Source organism: Cydia fagiglandana, chromosome 20 (genome assembly GCF_963556715.1).
Source record: "Cydia fagiglandana chromosome 20, ilCydFagi1.1, whole genome shotgun sequence".
NCBI lineage: Eukaryota > Metazoa > Arthropoda > Insecta > Lepidoptera > Tortricidae > Cydia > Cydia fagiglandana.
Genome location: NC_085951.1, coordinates 7,463,065 through 7,488,848, shown reverse-complemented (window position 1 = coordinate 7,488,848; position 25,784 = coordinate 7,463,065). Strand labels below are relative to the sequence as shown.

Genomic DNA, 25,784 nt, shown 5'->3' with positions numbered 1-25,784 from the left:
TCTACATATAACCGAAAATTCGATTTTCTAAGTTATTTCTTTTTGATGCTATTTTGAGGGCAGAATGTAAAATTCAAATTCAGTTGCAAAAATTCTGTAAAATCTTTCACAACAGTGTCAGTATAAATAAGCACGCGAATTGCATCTTAAAGTTATTTATTAGGAAAATTATACTATATTTACAACAAAATCAAATAATGTATTATTACATTTTCCCAGAGTTCAAAACACAAACATTTATGCGTACTTAGTCGTACACTAAAAAACTACCGTCCACAATTAAGTGTACAGTACAACTAATATGGTTTATTGTACAAAGAAAATGAGCCACGAGAAATACAGTTAGTTACAGACATACTTATACACCGCCCAAAGAATCTTAAGGAATATTATTAGAACCTGGGTATCGTCTTGGATCGTCCCATTCGTTTTTCGTCAAGTTCTTAAATTAGTCCTAAAATTCTGCTTTCGTCACTCATTCTACATTCGTCACAATCGTCGGTGGCTTTCAATGTAGAATGAGTGACGAAAGCAGAATAGGACTAATTTAAGAACTTGACGAAAAACGAATGGGACGACCCAAGACGATACCAGAACCTGTACAAAACTAAACTTTCATGTCACAGACTGTAAGTGTATTTTACATATATCGGTTAAATGCTAGAGCAAAAGAGGTGGACCTCTATTTGATAGTTTAAATTAGTACTAAGTGTTGAAATTTGTTTATATTTATGCGTGACCTGGTGCTTATTTAATTTTATGATTTATTATTGTTAAATATCATCATTATAACATCCAACGGACTTATGACTTTCTGGTAAGCTTGTAACTTTAGTGTTCTTTTGTCGTGATTATATACATATTCCTATTTGAATATGAATATTCTTTGTTACAGCGCGCACTCATAGTAACGCGTTTAAATTCTAAGTAAAAGTAAACTGTAGTCATGCGACTTGCTAACTAGGTAAACTTAAACCAACACGACCCGTAATACGGCCCTAATTCCAAGAACCTTATTTAGATTTCTCAAGCCTCCATTATTAGGGTTCCGTACCCAAAGGGTAAAACGGGACCCTATTACTAAGACTTCGCTGTCCGTCCGTCCGTCCGTCCGTCCGTCCGTCTGTCACCAGGCTGTATCTCACGAACCGTGATAGCTAGACAGTTGAAATTTTCACAGATGATGTATTTCTGTTGCCGCTATAACAACAAATACTAAAAACAGAATAAAATAAAGATTTAAATGGGGCTCCCATACAACAAACGTGATTTTTGACCAAAGTTAAGCAACGTCGGGAGGGGTCAGTACTTGGATGGGTGACCGTTTTTTTGCTGTTTTTTGTTTTGTTTTTTTGCATTATGGTACGGTATGGTACGGAACCCTTCGTGCGCGAGTCCGACTCGCACTTGCCCGGTTTTTTATTTATTATTGCCATGTACCAAGTTACTTTTTACGAATTCACTAAAACAATACGGTCAAAATGCAACATTACTTTTATTTAATACTCATAAATCTGCAACACTTTTGTGTTAGGTTTTTCGGCCCATTTTTAATATGGATGATATTTAAATGGTTTGAAAAGCTCTTTCTTCTGCGCGGAATTAATATAAAATCAAAACAGTCAAAAAAAAAGGTATGTAACTGTCCAATGTGTTACTAAAATAAAATACCATAGGTACATTTTCGTAAACCACAGCAAAAAAGTTTAGGACATACGTTGAAATTGCTATAGAACAGGGCTATTCATCCACCAAATTTTATAAAAATCTGACGATAAATATAATCCCTATTACCATTATCAAGCATCCATATTTACCATTTACCTAAGGGTGGTATTCCACCTGTCCAATTTCTTTGTCCAATATGCATTGCGTCTCACTGTCTCATTGAGCAACATGTGAGACGAAAATACACATTGGACAGATGGAATACCACTCTTATTCTCGTCACATACATACTGAATATACAAAGGAACTAATCATTTTAAGATGTCTTCTCAAATGTTTCTTAGCTCATTGCGCCTATCATTTTAAACTTTAAACCTATATCTATAAGGTCATAAACTGCTAAGCATAATTTGGCATACACAAAGGTTTACACTTTACACTATTTTGGTCAAAAAAGCAAATACTTGTATAATTCCAAACTACGGTTAGAAGTGAAATCAGTAACCTTTGCTAGTATTTCGGGGTCTTGTAACCTGGCTCGTCACCCGTAGCAGGCGCCTTGCGTTTTTGAATTATATTTTGAATCTGAGAAATAAAAAATTGAATTAGTTTAGGGTCATGTGAAAGATACAGAAACTAAAAGAGAAATCGTATAGTACGTGGGAAAATAATGAATTCTCTCATGATTTTTTTATATTGTCAAATAATGAATGTAAACGCTCGGGCGCCAACATCGCGCAAATAGAAAAACATGACTGCAAAATTTGGCAATAAAAATTCTTGTGATATGACTGATAGGTAATCTATATGGCTATTATAAATCAAAAAGTCTATTCTACTGAACTAATTTAATCCGGAAAAAAAATAACCTATGTAATTTTCCGTTGGGTTACTAAAATAGTATCGTTTTCATAACTCACAAGATTTTTGAAGTGAAAACTTCTTTAGCGCCCCTGTGCACTTTTTGTGATGGGGAAAAAATGTTAAACTCGCGACAGGTCACGTGACCGTAAGATTCGTAAGACGACCTGATCGAAAAACTGTTACAATGTCATTGAGTTTTCACTTCTGCCGGCACTCCCGGAGTGCAACCCGTTGTTTTTTTAGGGACATACTGTGAAATTGCGCTTATATTGTTGAGAATCAGGAACTCTTTCTATTCAAATTTTATCGAACACTGACAAAAAAAATTACAACAAAATATAAATCAGCTCAAATACTGACCTGTTGCCACTCTCTGTCGAGCTCTGCCTTCTCGCTCTTATCCTTGGTCTTCCTTGTCTTGCGGCCGTCCTGTGTCTTCACGCCGTACTGGAAGGCCGCCTTTGGCAGCGCCTCCTTGCTACTCATGTAGGCGGAGTACTCTTCTTGCGTGTCGAAGTCCCATCGCCCTGAAAAATAACAAATAAATAATTTGTTGGATACATTGGATTTTAAATGAATTAAAGAACTAAACGGTGGGGTCGTCATTTCATCGGTGTTTGACATCACTACGGTAACCGGCAAGGTCACATCACTAGAGGTGGTCGTCCATCTTAGATTGGTTCTACGCGAGAGCGTCTTGGCATATTTTTTCAGAACTATATTCTCATATTTGTGATTCCCTAATAAATCTTGTTAATAAGTGGTGCTCTGGTGTTTTTACTCTTACAGCTTCAGAAGTGCGATGTGAACTTTTCGCCTACTGCGATATAATTTGTCGGAAATTGACAATACAAAATTAACCGGGCGTAGTCCTTTCCTGTTTCATTGTTATTGAACGTTATCGTTATATAAAATAATGAAACTGATTGTAATGAGTAAACGCATCAACACCACTCATCAGTTAGGGATTAAAATATACAAGGTCTTACCGTCTAAGACCTACAAGGATAAACTTACAAGGATAACCTAACTAACCTACTAAACCACTGTCGGCTGCCGACGTACTGTACCTTTGCCTTTTGTTGTGTTTACTTTCAGATATCTATTTCAGTTTACTGTCCATCATCAATGAACATGTCTGGCTAAAAAAAAAATACATATTGACAGTGTAATAAGGCTGATTCCATGATGATGATGAATATGTATTACAATATTCACAGCAGAAGATTACAAGACATAGGCTGACAGTATGGTATGAATAAAAGAAATCCTTGGGATTACAAAGTAAGAATTAAAGTTAACTCAGGTAAGAAGTCGTTGATCCAACAGATAAGAATGTTCCCTGGAACGTTCCCCGGAATGGCCCCGGCCATAGTGGTAAATATTCACTGCTTCTCTTATATGTTGTGTTATTTTTGTGATTCATGTGCTTTCAGATACATAACATAATGTGATTATATACACATGACATATTAACACAATGCTATGATCATTTTCTAATGGTTGTGTGCGGTGAGAAACCCATTCAAGTAAAAGTCATACAAACAAGTTTGGTAATATAAATTTAGCCTTGATTGATACTATGTGTATGGTGATATTATGCTTTCACAATTATCAATGAGTGCTACTTAATACTTTCCCTTTACAGTCAAATTAAAATAGATTCCAAGTTTTCAAAGACACAAACCGGTAAGGAAAGTGAATTGTTGTTTCACATATGTGTGTGTGTAAAACATGCTTATTGCAACTGAAATAATGCTTTGTTAGTATGTTTTTGAGTTGTGTAATTTCCAGAAATTTGACAGCAATGATTCTTGAAGTGAATTACCATACCGTTGAAGGCATTAGAGCGCCTATCAGCTCAGATCTCTATAATGAACCCAAATCGACATGGATAATATTTCAAAGTTAGTTGGTTATGGATGCCAGTTATATTATGTTCAAGTAATTCATTATATGCAGAAAATGTTGATAAGTGACTAATCTCTGATGTCATGGAAAATGAGGTATTTATTTAGAAATAAAATGATTGTTCATGTTTTACATGGATACTAATGGTTAGTATGTGTTATATGGACAGGGTTGGTAAAATGCGCTTTGTGAATAAGCAAAAGGAATTATTGGCATCTATTTGTAGCTGGTTAGTATTGTCTGTGACAGGTTTAGTCACTCCATGTTTCCGGAGCCTCCTCGGGCTGAATATTTTAAAAAAGATGTTCCATATCTCATATAACCTCATACATCCTTGCAATTCATATTAAGTTGGAGACATACTGCTATAGTAAAAGGCAGTATCTCAGTAAAAATGGCAAGGAAAGTAACAAGGATAATTTCTGTCTGTCTGTACATATTATTTTATTAATTATGAATAAAATGTTTATCCAACCATTCCATACAACTTATAGTATGTTGTGTTGTGATTGTTTTGTTCATAGGGATGTTGGTTTATGTTTGCATTGCAAATATTTTTCACAAAATGTCATGTTATAAAATGTACCAAAGACATATATTTAAACAGACTTACCAAACTAATGAAAATTTTATTGGCATTACATTATCAAGCGTTTGAGTTATTGACAAAGATAATCATTTGTGTTCTAGCAGTATTTTTCAGATGCATTTCCTTATAACAAAACTTGATTGCTGGTGAAGTTTTGATCATAACTTTATAATATTTGCACCGGTGAAGTATGATTACAGGAGTTTTCAAGGTTTAAATCTTATGAAAGAGATGGACATATTGAACTAAATATTTATTTACTGAGCTGAATATGACACTGATAAAGCAGGTTGTTGCTAATGGTAAGCGAGGTAAATACTTCCAGGAGTCAATATGGACTTTGACGGTCTACATAATATACTTGTCTTTTACATGCAAGTGCTACTGGACTCTAAACGTACCCGTCAGTTGAGTGTTAAATGGATGAATATTAAACGAAGGTAAATAGTTTGGTTAAAGGTTAAAGCTTTCTAAGTAACTATTTTAACCCATTCACTACTAATGAACATTGACCGAAGGATATCATTTCATGAGCTACTGTTTGAAGTTATTAACGGTTTTCGTCTGAACTTGTAGTGTGTTATGGTACTGTTTGCATTATACAACAGTACTCTTTTATTGCTTCTGGGTTTCATAAATCAGAAGTTAAAAATAATAATAATAATAACCCCGCGGGGGCAGCTTGTGGCGAGCTGACGGTGAGTGGCGACACCGCGGACCCCTATTCCAGAGGGCACTTTCATCTGGCCCTCGCCTCTGTGCTTGCCTTGACCGGCCGGCCAGAGTGGAGTCGCAAGAGCGGGACCTATGCTCCAGGTTGGAAGTGTAAAATGTCATAACGCCGGCGGCCTGCTGAACGGATTACCGGGATCTGGCACACCGCAGACTCACCTCTCGACAACTTTACAGCCACTCCAAAGTGTTGCCCTGTTGTCGCACTGTGCGTGCGGCCATTGCGGGGCCCACTCAATGAGTTGGCGAGTCACCACCTGTCTTTAACAATATTGAGACTGATTGTCACGGCAGGTGTCCGCTAGTCTCATCCCATAGCCCGATATCCAGTCCATCCAACATTCAAATCAATAGCCTATGACCTTAGTTCCCATCGCAGCACAAAAGTGCTGCACTCCAATAGTCTTTGCACCTGGCGGGGACCATCTCCGGATGTATCATATTGTGCGCTCGGGGATGGTATCCGCCACGTGTATCCCTTGCTTTTAGATTAAATTGTCTTAAAGGGCCTCTGCGCTGTTGGCTTCGGCCCCACGCACCCCTCCCAAAAGTCCGGGACCCCATGGTCCCGAGATCCGGAAAGGACAAACAAATAATAATAATAATGTTTCACAAATTTTGTGGGTTCACTAAGTATCTATTTCATTGTTTTGCAAACTGCATAAATTGTGGTTTATTATGTTATGAACTCATTTACTTTTAAATGTGTGCTTGCATGGCATTTAACAAAATTATTTAGTTTTGTGCAGGTATAAGATGATGTGATGAGTTACCTACACATAAAATGCACATATACAGCTGAAGAATATCAACCATGTGTGTCTTGGAATCGGAAGCTTTATGGTTTAAGCATATGTGCCATTGATTCGGTTGATTGATCATTATCAATACACACTTTCATGATGGTTGAAAAATACAATTTGTGAAACCTCGGTAAGGCGAACCTGGGTAACAGAGGAACCTCGATAACATGAATTTCTGTTCAGGGTCTACTGTAGTTCAACCGTGGTATAGTAAGAGTGTGGCCTTTATTTAGGGGCACGGAAGAGGCACGCCAAGTTGCACATGATCATTTACATTGGTTGCATAGTAGCAACTGCTTATTATCTTATATTTTCCATATTAACGCCAAATGCTGCTATTTCAGGTACCGTTTTCAGATTAAGAACTGACGACAAGTATATTCTCAGATTAAGAACTGAGATATAATTTTATTAGACACTCGGATTGAATCGGATTGAGAACTGAGTTATTATTTTATTTATATTACTTACTCTCGGATTAGGAACCGAGTTGTGACTTTGTTTTATTTCAGATTTAGAACTGTGTTACTGTTGTCATACTAATGTGTTTTGTTAACGGGTTTGCCGACTAATGAAGGCAAATGCTGTTATTTCAGGTACCGTTTTCAGATTAAGAACTGGCTATATTTTCAGACTAAGACTGAGTTATACTTTTATTGAACACTCGGATTAAGAACTGAGTTATTATTTATATTTCATACTCTCGGATTAGGAACCGAGTTGTGATTTTGTTTTATTCCAGATTTAGAACTGGGTTACTGTTGTCATACTAATGTGTTTTGTTAACGGGTTTGCCGACAAAACCTAGAAAATAAACACATTGTGCTTGATTAAATATTGTAGTAACCATGGTAATGCTTGCGATATGTTATTTTATGCCACCTCACTGTTAACCATTTTACTCTAAAGGCTGGTTCATAATTCTACCGGTTGCTTCAATGTCTGTTATAGAGCTTTAATTATTGTGTGCTCTTTAAGAAAGGCTGTTACTTTTGTCTTGGCAAGGGATGCTATCCTTAAGAGGCTAGTTCCTGGCGCCGGTAATCGCAACAAAGGCTTGAAGGAGCGGTCTGTTGCTTGTCACCATCTGTTATTGGTTTCTGCAGTGTAGGCCTTAAGAGGCGGTCCATTGCTGATGACATAATACTAACCTTAAGAGGCTAGTTGTTTTTGGTTTCTGCAGTGTAGGCCTTAAGAGGCGGTCCATTGCTGATGACAATTATGTCATAGTATTAACTATCCTTAAGAGGCTAGTTGTTTTTGGTTTCTGCAGTGTAGGCCTTAAGAGGCGGTCCATTGCTGATGACAATACTATCCTTAAGAGGCTAGTTGTTTTTGGTTTCTGCAGTGTAGGCCTTAAGAGGCGGTCCATTGCTGATGACAATTATGTCATAGTATTAACTATCCTTAAGAGGCTAGTTGTTTTTGGTTTCTGCAGTGTAGGCCTTAAGAGGCGGTCCATTGCTGATGACAATTATGTCATAGTATTAACTATCCTTAAGAGGCTAGTTGTTTTTGGTTTCTGCAGTGTAGGCCTTAAGAGGCGGTCCATTGCTGATGACAATTATGTCATAGTATTAACTATCCTTAAGAGGCTAGTTGTTTTTGGTTTCTGCAGTGTAGGCCTTAAGAGGCGGTCCATTGCTGATGACAATTATGTCATAGTATTAACTATCCTTAAGAGGCTAGTTGTTTTTGGTTTCTGCAGTGTAGGCCTTAAGAGGCGGTCCATTGCTGATGACAATACTATCCTTAAGAGGCTAGTTGTTTTTGGTTTCTGCAGTGTAGGCCTTAAGAGGCGGTCCATTGCTTATAACATAGTATTATTCTTAAGATGCTAGTTTGTTCCTGGTATCTGCAGTGTAGGCCTTAAGAGGCGGTCCATTGTATGTGATATGAGATTATCCTTAAGAGGACCATTATTTCTACTACCGATAACTGTTTTATCTATATCGTACTATTTGTTGTTGACCTTGAGAGGTTGGCTTGAGACTTTGTTTACAAAAGGATATTTAAATGACCTTAAGACTGATGATCTCAAGGTTACCTTGAAAGGGTTGCTTGCACTAATACCTTCTAGAGATCGCTGGCGCAGTTCCGGATCCAGTAGACGTTGAGGTAGTGCCTGTTCAAGATGCCCAGTAGAATGAGTGCGTGCAATGGGCTCCGTGACAGCCTTATTGTGAAGGGCTGACTTCTACGGTCGTTGCCCCTACAAGGGCAGTGATATTCTAGCCTGCATGTGGTATTTTAACACGGTAATGTTTTCTTTTTGTCCAATAATCAAATCTGTGGTTATATGCCATTAGTCACGATGCTAGAAAGCGGTGACATGAAGTACCTACTTGATTACGTCGCCATTAAGGGTGATTATGTAATTTATTAACAGTGTTGCTAAAGAGTGCTCATGAGTTCTGTCCAATCATAACTGCATCTTTCTCATGTATTTACAGAAGTAGACCTTTTGACTGTGATGGTTATTACAGTATAATTTTATGGCTATCAAGCCGGACCTGTGATCAAAGGGTCTAACTGTGCCATTTGCGCATTAATATATCGTCGAAACCTTATCATGATTATTTTGAACAACATTGTGGTATGCTAATGCAAAGCCTATCGATGGCGCTAGGGTGAATTATAACGCCTTGGTTATATTAAGGAACTGAGGCTTTTCACATGTATGTTACAGAGTTTCGTGAATAAGAGTTTGTACTGTTTACATGTGCTGTATTGGAGGGCACCTATGCACATGCATGAGACGTGTCCCACATTAGCCTCCCACCAGTTGAGGAGCCAACTCAACGGAGGAGCCAACCAGTAATGAACTGGTGGAGGCTACCGCCACCTGGTGAAGGCCCAGCTTGCTGCGACTGCGTTGGCTGCGGCAGTCTTCAGTGGCGGCCTTGATAACGGTGACCTGACGGGACGTAGGTCGGGTCAGAAGATGGCCGAGCTAAACGGTGGGGTCGTCATTTCATCGGTGTTTGACATCACTACGGTAACCGGCAAGGTCACATCACTAGAGGTGGTCGTCCATCTTAGATTGGTTCTACGCGAGAGCGTCTTGGCATATTTTTTCAGAACTATATTCTCATATTTGTGATTCCCTAATAAATCTTGTTAATAAGTGGTGCTCTGGTGTTTTTACTCTTACAGAACATAATGCGTTAATTGTGCAAAAATATCAACTTTCAACGTATAATCATCTCAAATGACATTGTCATTGAGAAAATCGACTAAAAAATTCTCATGTTCCGTTGGTCAATTAATTAAGAAAGCAAACTAGAGATATATGATGGCATATACACTGTGTTTACATTACTACGGGCAATTTTTTTTTATGATACAGGAGGCATAGGGCTGTTATACTATAATATCGTGTAGAATTCAACTCAATCGTGCTGCTCGACTTGTAGCACTTTACATGTACATGTTGTTGTTGTTGTCCTATGGTACCCCAGAGGTGCAAAGGACCTTCACAAGCTCGAGCCACGCCTTCCTATCTTCTGTGACCCTTCTGACCTCGCTCCAGCTCAACCCGATCGCTCGTAGTTCATTTATGACGAACCGCTGCCAAAAGTGTACATGTACATAGATTGCGCCTATGTGGTGACCTCAGACATGCTCTATGTCAACGCTTCATAGCGCGGTGTGTAATCTGTGGAGTCACCTATAGGCCCCTTCTTGTTGCCGGCGTCCATCTTGGTGTAGTCGACCTCGTCGTCCGAGTCGTCGATGGCGTCGTCCATCTCGCGCAGCCCCGGGTAGCACTCGGCGTAGCCCTCGGGCTCGGCGGCGAGGCGCGACAGCAGCGCGGCGGAGCGCTTGTCGCGCTCCTCGGGGTTGGGGCCGGCGCCGGCGCGCCGGGGCAGGGGACCGGGGCCTGCAAAAATTCATGAGTTTTGTTTGATGGAAAAACAAGAAATCTCGACACATGCCAGTGTGCTAAGCTAGCAAAATTCGAATCATCTCTTAAGACCTGGTAAAAACATATACACCGTGTTTTTTTTTTCCGTTAATTGCAAGGGTGCATTCCTGAGCTTAAATCAAGCAACTTTCTCAAAGACACCGATATTCTAATTAACTCCATTTCGGAGATAATCAATAGTTTATTTTTTTCTTATACATCCTCTGCAAGCGTGTACACTTGCCTTAGGCCCGGTTTACATATTGATTAGTGTTTAGAATGAGTTCATACATTTGCTACTAAACTTAAGTACAATCTCGGTCGATCGATGTTCGAAATGACATTGATATGTCACAGATTTCAATTGTTTGGTTGAGTTAAATGTAATGTCCGTGTTACAACAACGCTATATGCTACATTTAATTATTTTTCATACCTTTTTTTTGTAAAATAAAAGGAAAAAGAAAATTTTTTTATGAAAATTAACTACGGCATTTAGTTCTCCTAAACGTACTTAACCATACCCCGAAGTTAACGGAATTCAATAAAAACACGGTGTATAGAAATGTTTATTGCTTATTTGACTGTGTATGAGGAGGAGGTGTATATTGAAATTGAAGCCTGAATGACGACTCGTCTATCTATTAAGTAGACAAGAGAAATAGCGGGTTTTCCTAGTAAAAACCCTAACCTAAAAAGACGGGTATGTAACGGTTTACCATTATTTCTAATCAAAATTTTATAAAATATAAAATAAATTATACCTACACTACTACTACTACTATTCAATCTACCGACGCGAATCTACTTCATGCGACGCTAAACGTCACATTGGCCATATACAACCAATTAGAGCTGCAATCAAGTTAAACGAGAAAACTCTTAGGGCCACTTGCACCGTCCGACTAACCTGGGTTTAAGCGGTTAAACCGTTAACCCAGTGTCAAATTGTACTGGCAACCATGATAATTCCAGTTTTGACCGGTTAACCCCGGGTTAGTGAATGGTGCAAGTGGCCCTTAATTAGAGCCAGTCAGGTCGAATACTATTAACGTAATAAGAGCCAAAAACGTACAGTAACAATCTTTGTATTACACTAGTACTAGCACCCAAAAGAAAAGGATGAGGATAGTGTTTTTGTTCTTATTTAGGCACTTGTCCCACCAAGAGCGAGTAAGCGATTAACTATCGGCGATTTCCTTGCCCAAGAAACGAACAAAAGATTAGGATCCTGTGTTAGTAAAAGAGACACATATAGTTCATCGCTGGCCGTTCACACTGCCGGCGAGAACACACGCTCTACTAGTTTGTCGCCGCGATAAGACAAAACTAGCTCAGCGGTACTCGCTCGGCGATGCTCGCTTCGTAGTTTGAACAAGTCTGCGACGTCTGCGTGTTCAGCTACGCTGCACCGCCCGAGCGAGTGACGCGAATAATAGCCCGTCGCACTCGAACACTCGCCTATAGCCGAGCGACAAAACTGTTGGAGCTAACACTCGCTTCTCGCCGCTCGCCCACTCGTTTCTAGTTTATCGTTCTACTCGCTTATCGCTCATCGTCGGCGGTGGGACAAGTGCCTTACTGACAAATTAGGTTTGACCAACTATCTCACCTTCCTCCTTATCTTGCTCGACGGGCTTGTCGAAGTAGCCCGTCCTCGGCCGCTCGTCCCGTCTCTCTCGCTCGCGCCGCTCGCCGGCGACATAGTCGCCGATGTCGCCGTATATCGAGTCCTCGTTGCGACCCTTTTCTGCGTTCTTGTCCTGAAATAACAAAACATATATGTATTCTCGTTTTTAGGGTTCCGTACCCCAAGGGTGAAAACGGGACTCTGTTACTTGCCTTTGTCGATCTGTCTGTCCGTCTGTCTGTCTGTCTGTCTGTTCGTCTGCCTGTCTGTTTGTCTGTCCGTCTGTCTCACGTCCTGCCAGCGTCGGAACACCCGGAGCCTCTTCTCCGTAACCATATCCTATCTTACAGAGACATTAACTTACCTTAGTTCTCTTGAGTTTTCTGTCCCTCCCGTGGCATAGATAGCTGAATATCTGCGTGAGTTTCTCTAGCACGACGTCGTTGGCACTGGCGGCCGAGCTGCACTCGTCTGGCTCGGGCACGTCGGCTTTGCTGCGCGTCAGCGTGGTAGGGATGTCGCTGTCTCATGACACTATGTGAACCATTAACTTACCTTAGTTTTCTTCAGTTTCCTGTGCCGCCCGTGGCGCAGGTAGCTGAATATCTGCGTGAGTTTCTCTAGCACGACGTCGTTGGCGCTGGCGGCCGAGCTGCGCTCGTCTGGCTCCGGCACGTCGGCTATGCTGCGCGTCAGAGTGGTAGGGATGTCGCTGGCTGATGGCACTATGTGTAACATTAACTTACCTTAGTCTTCTTGAGTTTCCTGCGCCGTCCGTGGCGTAGGTAGCTGAATATTTGTGTGAGTTCTCTTGCACGAGGTCGGTGGCTCTAGCTGTCTGTTGATACGATATGTCAGACATTAACTTACCTTAGGACTTTTGACAGAAGTGCCGTGTGAGTCTGTTCATTTTTAGGTTATTTTCCTTTATAAATAACATCCTTTGTAAATTTCATCCTTATTTATTAACTTGGTTGAGGTTTATTTACATAAATTAGGTTATTAATACATTTGTTCTGATATAAAACTAGGGTAAGGCCTTTTTGGCCTTAGGGCCAATGGAGGGGAATGAGAAGGAAAAGCCCCCTGACGAGACCGATGGTAACTCTAATGTTATGGTAGGTATGGACATTGAAAATAATTCTAGAAAAAGAAACTTGCAAACATTAGACTTATCACCGGTCAGTAGTCCACAAGAACCGGCTCTTAAAAAAATTACAACAGACGTCCACAAAGAGGTCTCGGAACAGGTAACAATAGTAAATGAGGATGCCACCAACCCCCATGTAGATAAACAACGCGATGAGAATGCTAACCCACTTTTGTACAAACACCCTGATCTTGACACAGAAGGCCGAGGATACAATGCAGACGACGATGGCCCATTTGTGGTACACATCTCAAAGGAATCTTCTACTGACTCCAGGTCAACATTGAAAGCCATCTACGTAGGTATGCTCTTAACACAGGCAAATGTCACAAATATTAAGAAGGACGGGATAAAATCTGTAGGTCGCAATAGAGTTTCAGTTACATTCAATAAAGCCGTTGATGCTAACTCTATCTTAAAAAACCCTATGCTAGATAAATATAAACTATCAGCAAACATACCAACATACAACATATCTCGTATGGGTCTAGTTCGAGGAGTTCCAACAGATTGGTCCATGACTGATTTTGTTAAGGGTACAAATTTAATAGAAGGTAAAGGTAGGATTTTGAAAGCGCGTCGACTACAAAGGAAAGTGACCAAGGAGGATGGCTCTCCATCCTGGGTTCCAACCCAGACTGTAGTAGTTACCTTTGAAGGTGAAACTCTGCCATCTAGAATATTTGCTTATTATACTTCTCTAGTTGTGGAGGTATACCTACTGCCAACAATTCAATGCCGAAAATGCCTTAGATTTGGACACATCCAGACTCAATGTCGCTCAGATGCCCGCTGCTACAAATGTGCCCAGAAACACCCGGGTGATGGGTGTAATGTAGCTCCCGAACACATATCCTGTATTTTTTGCACTGCCCGACATTATGCCACTGACAGAAACTGCCCAGAACATCACCGACAAAAGACCATCAAACTGATAATGTCTGAAAGAAATATTTCATATGCTGAAGCATCCACACAAGTCCCAGTTGTAACTCGTAGACCCTATGCGGACGTTGCAAATATAATGTTTGGCCCCACAAGAGAATTTTCCCCCCCATCACAATCTCCCGTTGACTTAACAGACTTACCTTCTACCAGTTCTACCCCTCCCAGAACCTCTCACCGCAAGACAGTATTTTTGTCACCTCGGTCAAGACCTTCCTTATCCCCAGGTTATGACCAACAAGCCCATAACAATATAGTCCGACCCCCTCCATCCCAAACCCCTAATGGACAAGCCCTCAATAACTCATACACCAGAGAAACTCCTAATGAGGACCTCATGGAGCTCCTCCTTAAACTGTTAACGAATATCATCGCAAAATGGAGTGATATACTACCGAACGACGTTGCACCTTTAATGTTGACCCTAGTAGAAAAACTCTCCTTCCCTCACCACCATGGACCGCCAGGCCACATTTCTTCAATGGAATAGCCGGAGTATTATTCCTAAAAAACCAGACCTCATCCAGCTGATCAACAACCATTCTGTGTCTGTCGCGGCCATCTCGGAGACGTGGCTTAGACCCGGGTCTCGGTTTAGACTCCCGGGCTTCTCATGCCTCCGGGATGACCGCGTCGATGGACGTGCAGGATGCGCTTTGTTGATCAAGCAATCCTACCCCTTCTCTCAAATTCCCCTACCTCCTCATGGAAATGAAATTAATGCCGTAGCTGCTAAAGTTATGGGCATTAATTTCATTTCAATATATATTCCTCACCCAGAACTTGACCTTATTCCTGAATTATCTTCGATCCTAACCTCTGTCCCTCCTCCTCATATAGTTTTAGGCGATTTTAATTCACACAACATTTCGTGGGGATCATACCATTCGGATGGGTTTTCGTCACTCTTGTTAGAAATCTTCGATGAAATCAACGTTTGCATTATAAACGACGGTTCGCCCACACATCGAGTCTATCCAGGCCAGAACCCACAATCCGTTCCCGACTTGTCAGCTTGCTCCCCTAATTTGGCCTCATTGTTATCTTGGACTGTGCTTCGTCAGTCCTATGGCAGCGATCACTTTCCCATTGTTATTTCCAAGCCCTCATCTGTTCTTCCATCCCCGTCTCCTGAACCGCTTCTAAAATACAGATTACAATCAGCTGACTGGTCGAAATTTTCACTTTATGTCGAAACAAAAATTAAAGAATGGGACTCTAACTTAAATGACAATACGGAAAATTACTCAAAATTCAAAAATTTACTTTTAGAAGCAGCTGATAAGTTTATCCCCCAGAAAAAAAACAAAAAGGATAAAATTCTTTCACCTCCATGGTGGAATGCTGACTGCACAGCTGCCGTGAAAGAGAGAGATGAAGCTGAACAAAGATTTAATGAATCAGGTGACATAGAGGACTTCATCAATTTCAGGAAAACCTCGGCCCGCACTAAACGCTTATTGTCCAAAACAAAGAAGAAGAGTTGGAAAGGGTTCTGTGAGAGCTTGTCCCCTAGAACTCCCCCATCAGTCGTATGGAAAAATATAAGGCGGTTCAGAGGGTCTTTTAAACCGGATGTCATATGTTCTTCTGACAGGTCATCTTGGCTTTTGGACTTTGCTGACAAACTGGCACCCCCAACTGCCCCAGAATTATCCTGCGTAGAGTCACCACCACTCCCTCCTACGTCGACCTCCTTTGACGAACCGTTTTCGGTTGCGGAGCTCAAAATAGCTTTGGATGGACTACGCAACACTTCACCAGGAGAAGATGGTATTCCTTACTGTTTCATAACAGAACTGAGCTCATTCTCACAGGAATACTTCCTTGGCATTCTGAATCACGTGTTTGACTCAGGAGAGATCCCAGAAGATTGGAAAACTCAAATTATCATCCCAATACTGAAACCGACTAAAAATCCACAAGAGGCCAGCTCGTACCGACCGATTGCGCTCTCCACTACGATGGGCAAGATACTTGAGCATCTAGTAAAGAATAGGCTAGAGTGGTACGTCGAGAGCAGGGGACTGTTAGCAAACACCCAATTCGGGTTTCGAAAAGGTAGGAGCACAATGGACAGCTTAAACATACTAACCACGGATATCAGACTTTCGCTTTCTAACAATGAGGACCTTCTAGGATGTTTTCTTGATATTTCAGCAGCTTATGACAATGTCCTTCTTCCGGTGCTCAGAGCAAAAATGCTACATCTGAGCATTGCCGTGAAGATTGTACAAATTGTCTCCAATCTATTCATAGGAAGAACCATCAAAATCCGTGATGGCAGCTCTTATCTTTCTCCTCGTACACTGTGGCAGGGCCTTCCTCAAGGATCCGTTCTTAGTCCAATACTTTACAGCATATATACATATGATTTGGAACAATCTGTGTTGCCCTTCTGTAACATTCTACAGTATGCAGATGATCTAATCCTCTACACTTCTGCAAAATCTGTTGATACGGCGTCTGCAAGGTTGAACATGGGCCTGAGTTACCTGAAGGATTGGCTTGAAGAGCATGGTCTGTCTTTGTCACCTTCCAAGAGCTGTGCTGTGACCTTCAGTCGCAAAAGGAACATGCCAACTGCAGATGTTCATTATGGTGAAGAAAGCATTCCCAATAAAGAATCAACCAAATTTCTGGGTATCATCTTGGATCGAAAAGTGAGTGGAAAACCTCATCTGAAATATATACAGGACAAGTGTGAAAAAGGAATCAATATTTTGCGAGCTCTATCAGGAGTTTGGTGGGGTTCTCATCCATATTGTCAAAAGCTACTTTATAATGCTATTATTCGCAGCCACATGGACTATGGATCCTTTATATTAGAACCATGTAATAAGGAATCCTTACAAAAGTTAGATTTAATACAGGCTAAATGCTTAAGAATCATACTTGGTGCCATGAGATCTTCCCCAAAAAATGCCATGCAAGTAGAATGTGTGGAGCCTCCTCTGGTGCTGCGTAGACAATATCTTGCTGACAGGTTCCTCATAAGAGCTATCTCCAACTCCAATCACTTGCTGATTACACGCTTGCGGGCTCTTGCTTCATTGGTCACTGAAAACCCATATTGGATGCATAAGGACTTTCCAAAAATTATTATTTCTTATTCTAAATTAAACCGTATAAACCCCATATTATATAAATCAGGAACAAACCCCTTATTTGAAACAAAATTTGAAACTTTAATTTACACCCCTAGTGTTATTTTAGACCTTGGTATATTTAAAAATGACCCGGGAGCTAACAACAAATTTAAAAATCTTTTAGAAAAGTGGGAAGGCTACTTACCAGTGTTTACTGACGCATCCAAAAATGATCCCGCAAATTGTGTTGGAGCAGCAGTGGTGATTCCAAAATATAACATTGTCTTGATGTTCAAGTGCCCTCCTCAATCATCCATTTTTACCGGCGAGGCAGTTGCCATCTTGGAAGCTATTGCATATGCTGACTCTCACAATATAGCAAAAATGATCATTTTTACAGATAGCAGGAGTTGCCTCCAGGCTATTATGGGCAATCAGTTTAAAATGAAGGCAAAATTCCCCTTAATACTTCAGATCAAAACATTATTAAGAAAATGTGACTCAAAGGGGTTAAAAATAGTGCTCGGGTGGATCCCAGGTCATTGTGGCATTCCTGGAAACGAGTCTGCAGATTTGTGGGCAAAGAGAGCTATTGAGATGGGATCACCAGGTCACTACAGGATATACAGCTCTGACCTTCTAAGCCATGCACAGACTGATATGTTTAACACGTGGCAAAATCTCTGGAATTCTTCCAGATTGGAGGTAGGAAAACATTATGGCCACATTCAACCCAATATTCCACGTAAACCATGGTTTTTCAGATTCCGAGTCTATCCTAAATGGGTCACGTCTACAATTTGTCGATTACGCTTGGGGCCAGTTTGTACCCCTGTATTTCTTGCCAAGATACGGGTCCGGGATACGTCACTGTGCGAATGTGGGTTAGACGAAGGCACCGTAGATCACATTTTCTTCTCCTGTCCGAGATTCAGTTACTCTTTGTATGATGTGTTACCTTCAAATATTCCGCGACCCATTAACTTTTACTCACTTCTCGCTCTAATGGACCCTCCCCTAACTTCTGTCATTATTAAGTATGTACAAGAACATAATATAAAACTTTAATTATTACAGCTCTTCTATCTATCTATATTTAATTTTTACGTTTTTTTCCTCCATTTCATCCGCTATGTTGCTTGCCTTAACAATCTGTCATCCGCTTTCCGCTCTTTCTCACTAATGTTGCTACTGTGTTAATTGTGTCATGTAATGTATTTGTCTGTGATGTCCACAATAATTTGTTTGTTTTAGGTTCCCGTCTATCCTTCCACAAAAATCAAAATTTAACCGAACATTCTCGTCTCACAAGTCAAAAGTCTATACCTCGACATTGGCAGAATCCACCTTGCTAAATTTAGCAAGGAGTAAAAGCCATTAAAAAAAAAAAAAAAAAAAAAAAAAAAAAAAAAAAAAAAAAAAAAAAAAAAAAAAAAAAAAAAAAAAAAAAAAAAAAAAAAAATTACCTTAGACTTCTTGAGTTTCCTGTGCCGCCCGTGGCGCAGGTAGCTGAATATCTGCGTGAGTTTCTCTAGCACGACGTCGTTGGCGCTGGCGGCCGAGCTGCGCTCGTCTGGCTCGGGCACGTCGGCTTTGCTGCGCGTCAGCGTGGTAGGGATATCGCTATCTGATGACACTATGTGTAACATTAACTTACCTTAGTCTTCTTGAGTTTCCTGTGCCGCCCGTGGCGCAGGTAGCTGAATATCTGCGTGAGTTTCTCTAGCACGACGTCGTTGGCGCTCGTGGCCGAGCTGCGCTCGTCTGGCTCGGGCACGTCGGCTTTGCTGCGCGTCAGCGTCGTAGGGATGTCGCTGTCTGATGACACTATGTGTAACATTAACTTACCTTAGTCTTCTTGAGTTTCCTGTGCCGCCCGTGGCGCAGGTAGCTGAATATCTGCGTGAGTTTCTCTAGCACGACGTCGTTGGCGCTGGCGGCCGAGCTGCGCTCGTCTGGCTCCGGCACGTCGGCTTTGCTGCGCGTCAGCGTGGTAGGGATGTCGCTGTCTGATGACGCTATGTGTAACATTAACTTACCTTAGTTTTCTTCAGTTTCCTGTGCCGCCCGTGGCGCAGGTAGCTGAATATCTGCGTGAGCTTCTCTAGCACGACGTCGTTGGCGCTGGCGGCCGAGCTGCGCTCGTCTGGCTCGGGCACGTCAGCTTTGCTGCGCGTCAGCATCGTAGGGATGTCGCTGTCTGATGACACTATGTGTAACATTAACTTACCTTAGTTTTCTTCAGTTTCCTGTGCCGCCCGTGGCGCAGGTAGCTGAATATCTGCGTGAGCTTCTCTAGCACGACGTCGTTGGCGCTGGCGGCCGAGCTGCGCTCGTCTGGCTCGGGTACGTCGGCTTTGCTGCGCGTCAGCGTCGTAGGGATGTCGCTGTCTGTTGATGAAAGGAATACATTAATAGGAAAATAGAATACTATACAAATAATATTATTATTGCACATCTCACAGTTTACGATACATGTACAAAAACATAAACAAACAAAATCGGATAGAGGTAACAACAGGTGGTCTTGAAATGCCTCAGTTCGTCATATTTACGTCGGTGACAAACTAGCTTATAACGCCCCTGATGGTAAGCAGTTCCCGTTGCCTAAGGCTGCTCGCATTAATTGCAAACGTCCTTAGGCAACGGTAACCTTGGTAATGCGCATTACCAACCTTATAGAAACCTGTAGACTAGACCCCATATTATAGCCCCCCGAGAAAACTTAGGGAGGGATTTGTGTAATATTCTAGGTCAGTAGAAGAAATACATACACTAAATACGTTGATGTTGATGATACATACCTATAGTACCTTCCTCGTCGAGTTCGACCACATACGCCATGCGGCCCGGCGCGAACAACTCGTTGCGGGTCACCTTCTTGTTTCTACAATACAACCACAGATTCGTATTTAACATCGTCGTTATCATTACTACATACTGTTACTGTCTATTTATTTCCTCGCAAAACATACCAATAGGTAATTGAAATTAACAATTTCCAAATTAGAGAAATAATTACAGCAATCACTAAAGGCATTAGACAAGTCGAATTTGCATGTCATTTTATTTGCATTTCCGACTAATAGGGCACAACCAACTGAACAGATAAATCAGAACAGATGTATGATGATTATCATAAAAGCGGCAACTTTGAATAGGCAGTTACTTAGTTTTATTAGAATGTGGAATATGTTTCTTACTTCTGATCCATGACCATGTTGTAAATATTTTTCCCCATCTGTGTTTTGAATTGGATCTCTTCTTCCTGCTGAAAAATAAAAATTAAAACATAGAAAATGTGCCTTAAATTTTTTTTTAAAGTACTAGGCTACCATTTACAAGTGAAAAATGTACAGAAATCTCAAATCAAAACTATAAAAATACAACACTATAGTCTGTATCTTTAGGTATTTAAATAAAAGTAAACAAGATCTACCCTCAAATGGTTCCTTAAGTCAGTGACAGAATCAGGCGATTTTGTATTTGGTTGGTTATGGAAAATGTTCAAATGAATTGTTTACTTTTATTTAAATACCTGAAGATACAGAGTATAGTTTTGATAATAAATTCAAACATTTTATCTCTGTTTATTTTGTTTTTAGGGTTCCGTACCCAAAGGGTAAAACGGGACCCTAAGACTCCGCTGTCCGTCCGTCCGTCCGTCCGTCTGTCTGTCACCAGGCTGTATCTCACGAACCGTGATAGCTAGACAGTTGAAATTTTCACAGATGATGTATTTCTGTTGCCGCTATAACAACAAATACTAAAAACAGAATAAAATAAAGATTTAAGTGGGGCTCCCATACAGCAAACGTGATTTTTGACCAAAGTTAAGCAACGTCGGGCGTGGTCAGTATTTGGATGGGTGACCGTTTTCTTTTTGCATTTTTTTCCGTTTTTTTTTTGCTTTATGGTACGGAACCCTTCGTGCGCGAGTCCGACTCGCACTTGCCCGGTTTTTTTCTTAGTGTTTTATATCAAACTCGGTTCATGGAACAGTCATGGGATCACTTCAATTCTGTTTGTCTGTCATAGCACTTTTCTGCTAGACTTTTCTTCCTCCTGATTTGAAACATTCCATTATTCAACTAACTTAAAATTTAAAATAGAATTTCGCAATCTCGCCTCAGCCAGGAAAAGCATGCTCGACGTTGAAACCGAGTGCCTCACATTTATTTTAGTATTAGTAGTAAAACACTTTATTGTACAAAAAGACACATAAAACATTGAAAGAACACATCATTAGTACAAAGGCGAACTTATCCCTTTCAGGGATCTCTTAACCGATGTTCCGTGGAGCTCAGTCAGGGAATTGTGTGATACTTACCGGGGCCACTTCCTTCTTCTCCTTGACGGCCTCCACTGGCGGCTCCGACACGAGCCGCTCCATCTCGGCCTCCTGCTCTTGCTCACGCGTTTGGATCTCTGACCGCACCTGATAAAACAAATATTTGAATCACTGCCTATTGTTGAGATTTTAGTAAATAAAAAATATGTAATAATGTAATGATCCTTTATTTCAGACAGTAATTTTTTTTTTTTCTACAGTTCTTGCGTATTAAAAAAAAAGTAAAACATATGCTTATATTTAAATAATTATATTTATAAATATTTTTAATAAACAAAGTAAACTCATTAAGTGTTACGTTGTTAGTACTTAAATAACACACACAACATACAAAGAAAACATACACAACTCAACATATATGTATATCTGTGTATCTCATCACACAAATAAAATGTCCTCACTGGAATCCAAACCTAACCTTGCAGGCAAGCTTACAAAAAATAAAATAAATTATTTTTCACCACACCAGCTCGGAAAGAATTACTTTGCACTTCAAAAACGAATAGCAAAGTTGCATTTTATCCACATGTGAGGCAAAGTATACAAATGCAAATTTTGAGTTGTTTTCTTATGTTTGCTGGTAGAATTGACTTTTAAATGATGACTTTGGATGATAAATATTTAATAACATTCATTTGGATTTGATTTGGTTTGATTTTGTTTGATATTTTACATTTAATATTTGCTTCGGGTTGGTGTGGTGAAAAATTTTGTGTTTCACTCGGGGGCAAATTTTGTTTAACCCTCGTGCTTTGAAACCCTCGCAACGCTCAAGATTCCATTTTTCAAACCACTCGCTACGCTCGTGGTTCAATTTTGGAGTCTTTCGCTTGCTCTGGTATCAATGTTAGCACGAGCGGTTAAACAACAACTTTGCCCCCTTGTAAAACAAATAACTATTAAATTTAATTTACTATATGTAAAGTAAATGTGATCAATGATCATTTAAGCAACACAAGATGCAGACTTACTACTTACTCAACCTAATTTAATCAGCTTAACTAACTACTTCCGAATAACTAACTACTAGATGAAAAGAATTGAAGGGATGTTTACAAAAACAACATAACTGCTTAGAGCGCTTGACACTTTTTTAAGAACATTGTTAATCGTTTCAGGTGTCAACCAGTGTAGTCAGTTATGTTGTTTTTGTAAACATCCCTTCAATTGTAACATTTATTTATACTGTTTTTACCTTTTGCAATAGAGCATAATCAAGTCCTTTCACCAAGTGGGTATGTTCCATGTCACCACCAAGATATTTGGATTCCTGAAAACATACAAATTTGTTTACATTTTATTGCAGCAATGGGTATTGAATTTTATTGAAGTATTTAGCAGATGGCGCCAGCATAGCTCGTCCTGTAAATCCCAAAAATTGTGTCAAATTTTTGTTTTTTTTTAATGCCCTGGATGCCAGCCCTTTAAGCCAAATCTCATAGAAAAAGGGGCAAGCTATGATGGCGGATAAATAAAAAGCTTTTTATTATTATTATTTTATTATCATGGCGCCATCTATGCAAACATTTGACAGTTGCCAGTTAAATCAGTTCAAGGAATATTTAATATTATGCTTGGGCTAAGAGACTAACCCCTTTATTCATAAACACGCTACAAACCTCAATTAGGTAATAATCGTTTGTCCTGATCTGTCATTTTGACTTATGTATTTGTTAGAATGGAATAAAACATAATTCAACTAAATCAGGCCCGTAAAATTTTATGAATAAGGGGGTAAATTTATAATCACATCTCTTTCTGTCTTGCCAGGTCTTCTGAAGCCTGATATAATTCAACTGCCCTTTGGTATTGTAGGTCGGATTAGCAAGCTGAAGTGGCAGTGGGCCAATCATATTAGCCGTAGAACCGATAACCGTTGGGGTAGACGAGTTCTCGAGTGGAGACCGCGCATCGGCAAACATAGCGTAGGACACCCTCAGACTAGATGGAGCGATGACCTTCGCAAGGCGGCTGGCAAGAGCTGGATCAGTTTCCGCAAATCGTGCTCAATGGCGTGCAATAGGAGAGGCCTATGTCCAGCAGTAGACGAGAGTAGGCTGATGATGATGATGATGATTGGTATTGTAGGTGGTGTATAGTTGAATGCAATAAGCATACCTGAATAAGTTGTCTCCTTCTTTCCTTAGCATCCATTCCTGATTTAACATCTGGTGCTACAGCTCTGGAAACAACAATTCACATAAAATCAAGTTGTCTGGAAGAGTAGGTACAGTTTAACACTTTCGCAACCGGGCAAAAAATGGCGCACTACCCCAGAAACCGGTCGTCTATATCTGCGTACAAAGCAACCCGCTGGGCGGGTTGTCCGGCATCTGAGTAAACATTACGAGTGCCTACCAGGCGGGTTCTTGGTAGTCAAAGTGTTAAGAGACACTTTTTTTATGATTTAATCACCTGTTTTTAGTGATACTGAGTGAAACATGGTCATCATGTTTTTTTTTTAGGCACAATTAATAATATTTATTATCTTACTTTTTTTTCCTACTAGACAGTGTTTATTTATTAATAACATTTTTGTAACATAATAAAAACACTTGGTCAATTAATGAAACTAAACCGATTGCAGGCATGGCTCACTCTGCGATTTCGTCGCTTTGCTACAGGTAGCTATAAGTACATCCGTCCAACCTCAATTTAGGGGTTTGCCATAGGCCGCGCATGGCGCTGTCACCACCTAGCAGCCATATCTGTGCTGGTCGTGACAGACGTGTTTTGTTAGAGAGTGAGTCTTCTGTACCTAGTACTATTATTTATTCTGTGCCGATTGTCAGAAAAGATCTAAAAGCCATATCAGAAAAAAGAATAAGTTTATTTGAATAATCACACTTATCCTTTATTTAAAATGGACAACTTCACAATAATATAATAATACTAAACTTATTTCATCTAAATTGGAACTAACATTGTAACCAAATATCCGTTTTTAAACCTCAAAGTCTCTGTTAAAATATTTTTCTTTTGGACCTGCTAGTGGTTCACAGACCGATGCCTTAGAACCACTGTTTTAATTTTTTTTTTTACCTGTAAGCACTGCTGGTATTGCTGGTAGGGTCAGTAGGCCCAATATCATTGGACCCGTCTCTCCTCTCCCTAGCTCTGTCTCTGTACTTCTCCGCTAACTCGGCCAACTTATTGTCTTCCTGTTTCTTTAAGGCAGCATAATACGACTTTTTCTTACGCCGAAGTTCACTTTTATTTTCTGTTGGTGGGGGCATGGACCTAAAAAGCAGTGATAAAAAAAAACATCAGCATATAGAGTAAAGGTCTATACTGCATTTGAGTTTTTTTTTTATTACCCAGCATTGGCCATGGCCTCGCGCACTGAGCCAGCGGGGTGGGCGCCGGCTGCAGGCGTAGCCCTTGGAGTCATGAGGAGTTTCCTGAAATCCTCGTTTGTGAGCCTCTGAGACATCGGGGTCTCCTCCCCAGTGCGATGTTCGTCCATGATTAATTTATTTCCTGCGCTGTCCTAAATCAAAATTTTATTGTTCTGACTTATTGTTTATAAGTAGTGTTAGCAACGGTGTCACTAAAATAACACACACTACACTACAAACAAATCATTTCTTTTAATAAAGAAATTAGGAGCTACCGCAAGGTGCTATTTGACATCACAAATGATACAAATTGTCAACACACCTGGTTGCCAACTCCAATTTTTTTTTACCCCTAGAGCTCAACTTAAAACCCCTAAAACTGTACTATTATTTTGGAAAACCCACTAAATAAAAAATAAAAGAAATTATACGTTTAATTAATCCTTTATTTATACATTTTCCACAATTTAGTAAATTATTATGATTTTCAACCGGTTCGACATTTTTGTGATCATATATACATATGAACGTTATAGATGGTCAAGCAAAACTTGTCAGTAGAAAAAGGCGCGAAATTCAAATTTTCTATGAGACAATATCTACATTTTTCAAATTTGCCGCCTTTTTCTACCCAAAAAAAAACCCTAAAAAAACCACTAAAAATATTTAGCCCCTAAAAAAATCCCTAGCTGGTTTATTTCCCCCTAAATCTAGTGGTAAAACCACTAAGTTGGCATCCCTGAGTCACACCACACAATACCATAGACAATTTAAAAATCGAAAAAAAGGGCGGGAAACTTCGACCTG

General features: G+C 40.1%; 1 protein-coding gene across 1 annotated transcript; it reads right to left on the bottom strand.

The window, feature by feature from the left end:
* Window positions 1-139: 139 nt before the first annotated feature.
* Window positions 140-25,210, bottom strand: LOC134674616 (protein Red). Its single transcript, XM_063532733.1, has 12 exons — window positions 24,957-25,210; window positions 24,682-24,879; window positions 23,758-23,821; window positions 22,835-22,909; window positions 21,619-21,726; window positions 20,492-20,559; window positions 20,093-20,175; window positions 18,946-19,106; window positions 12,087-12,237; window positions 10,238-10,450; window positions 2,893-3,059; window positions 140-2,253 (listed from the first exon to the last, which is right to left on the bottom strand). Exons 1-12 carry the CDS (start codon window positions 25,103-25,105, stop codon window positions 2,179-2,181), a joined length of 1,512 nt encoding a protein of 503 aa, XP_063388803.1. The 5' UTR covers window positions 25,106-25,210; the 3' UTR covers window positions 140-2,178.
* Between the last annotated feature and the right edge of the window lie 574 nt (window positions 25,211-25,784).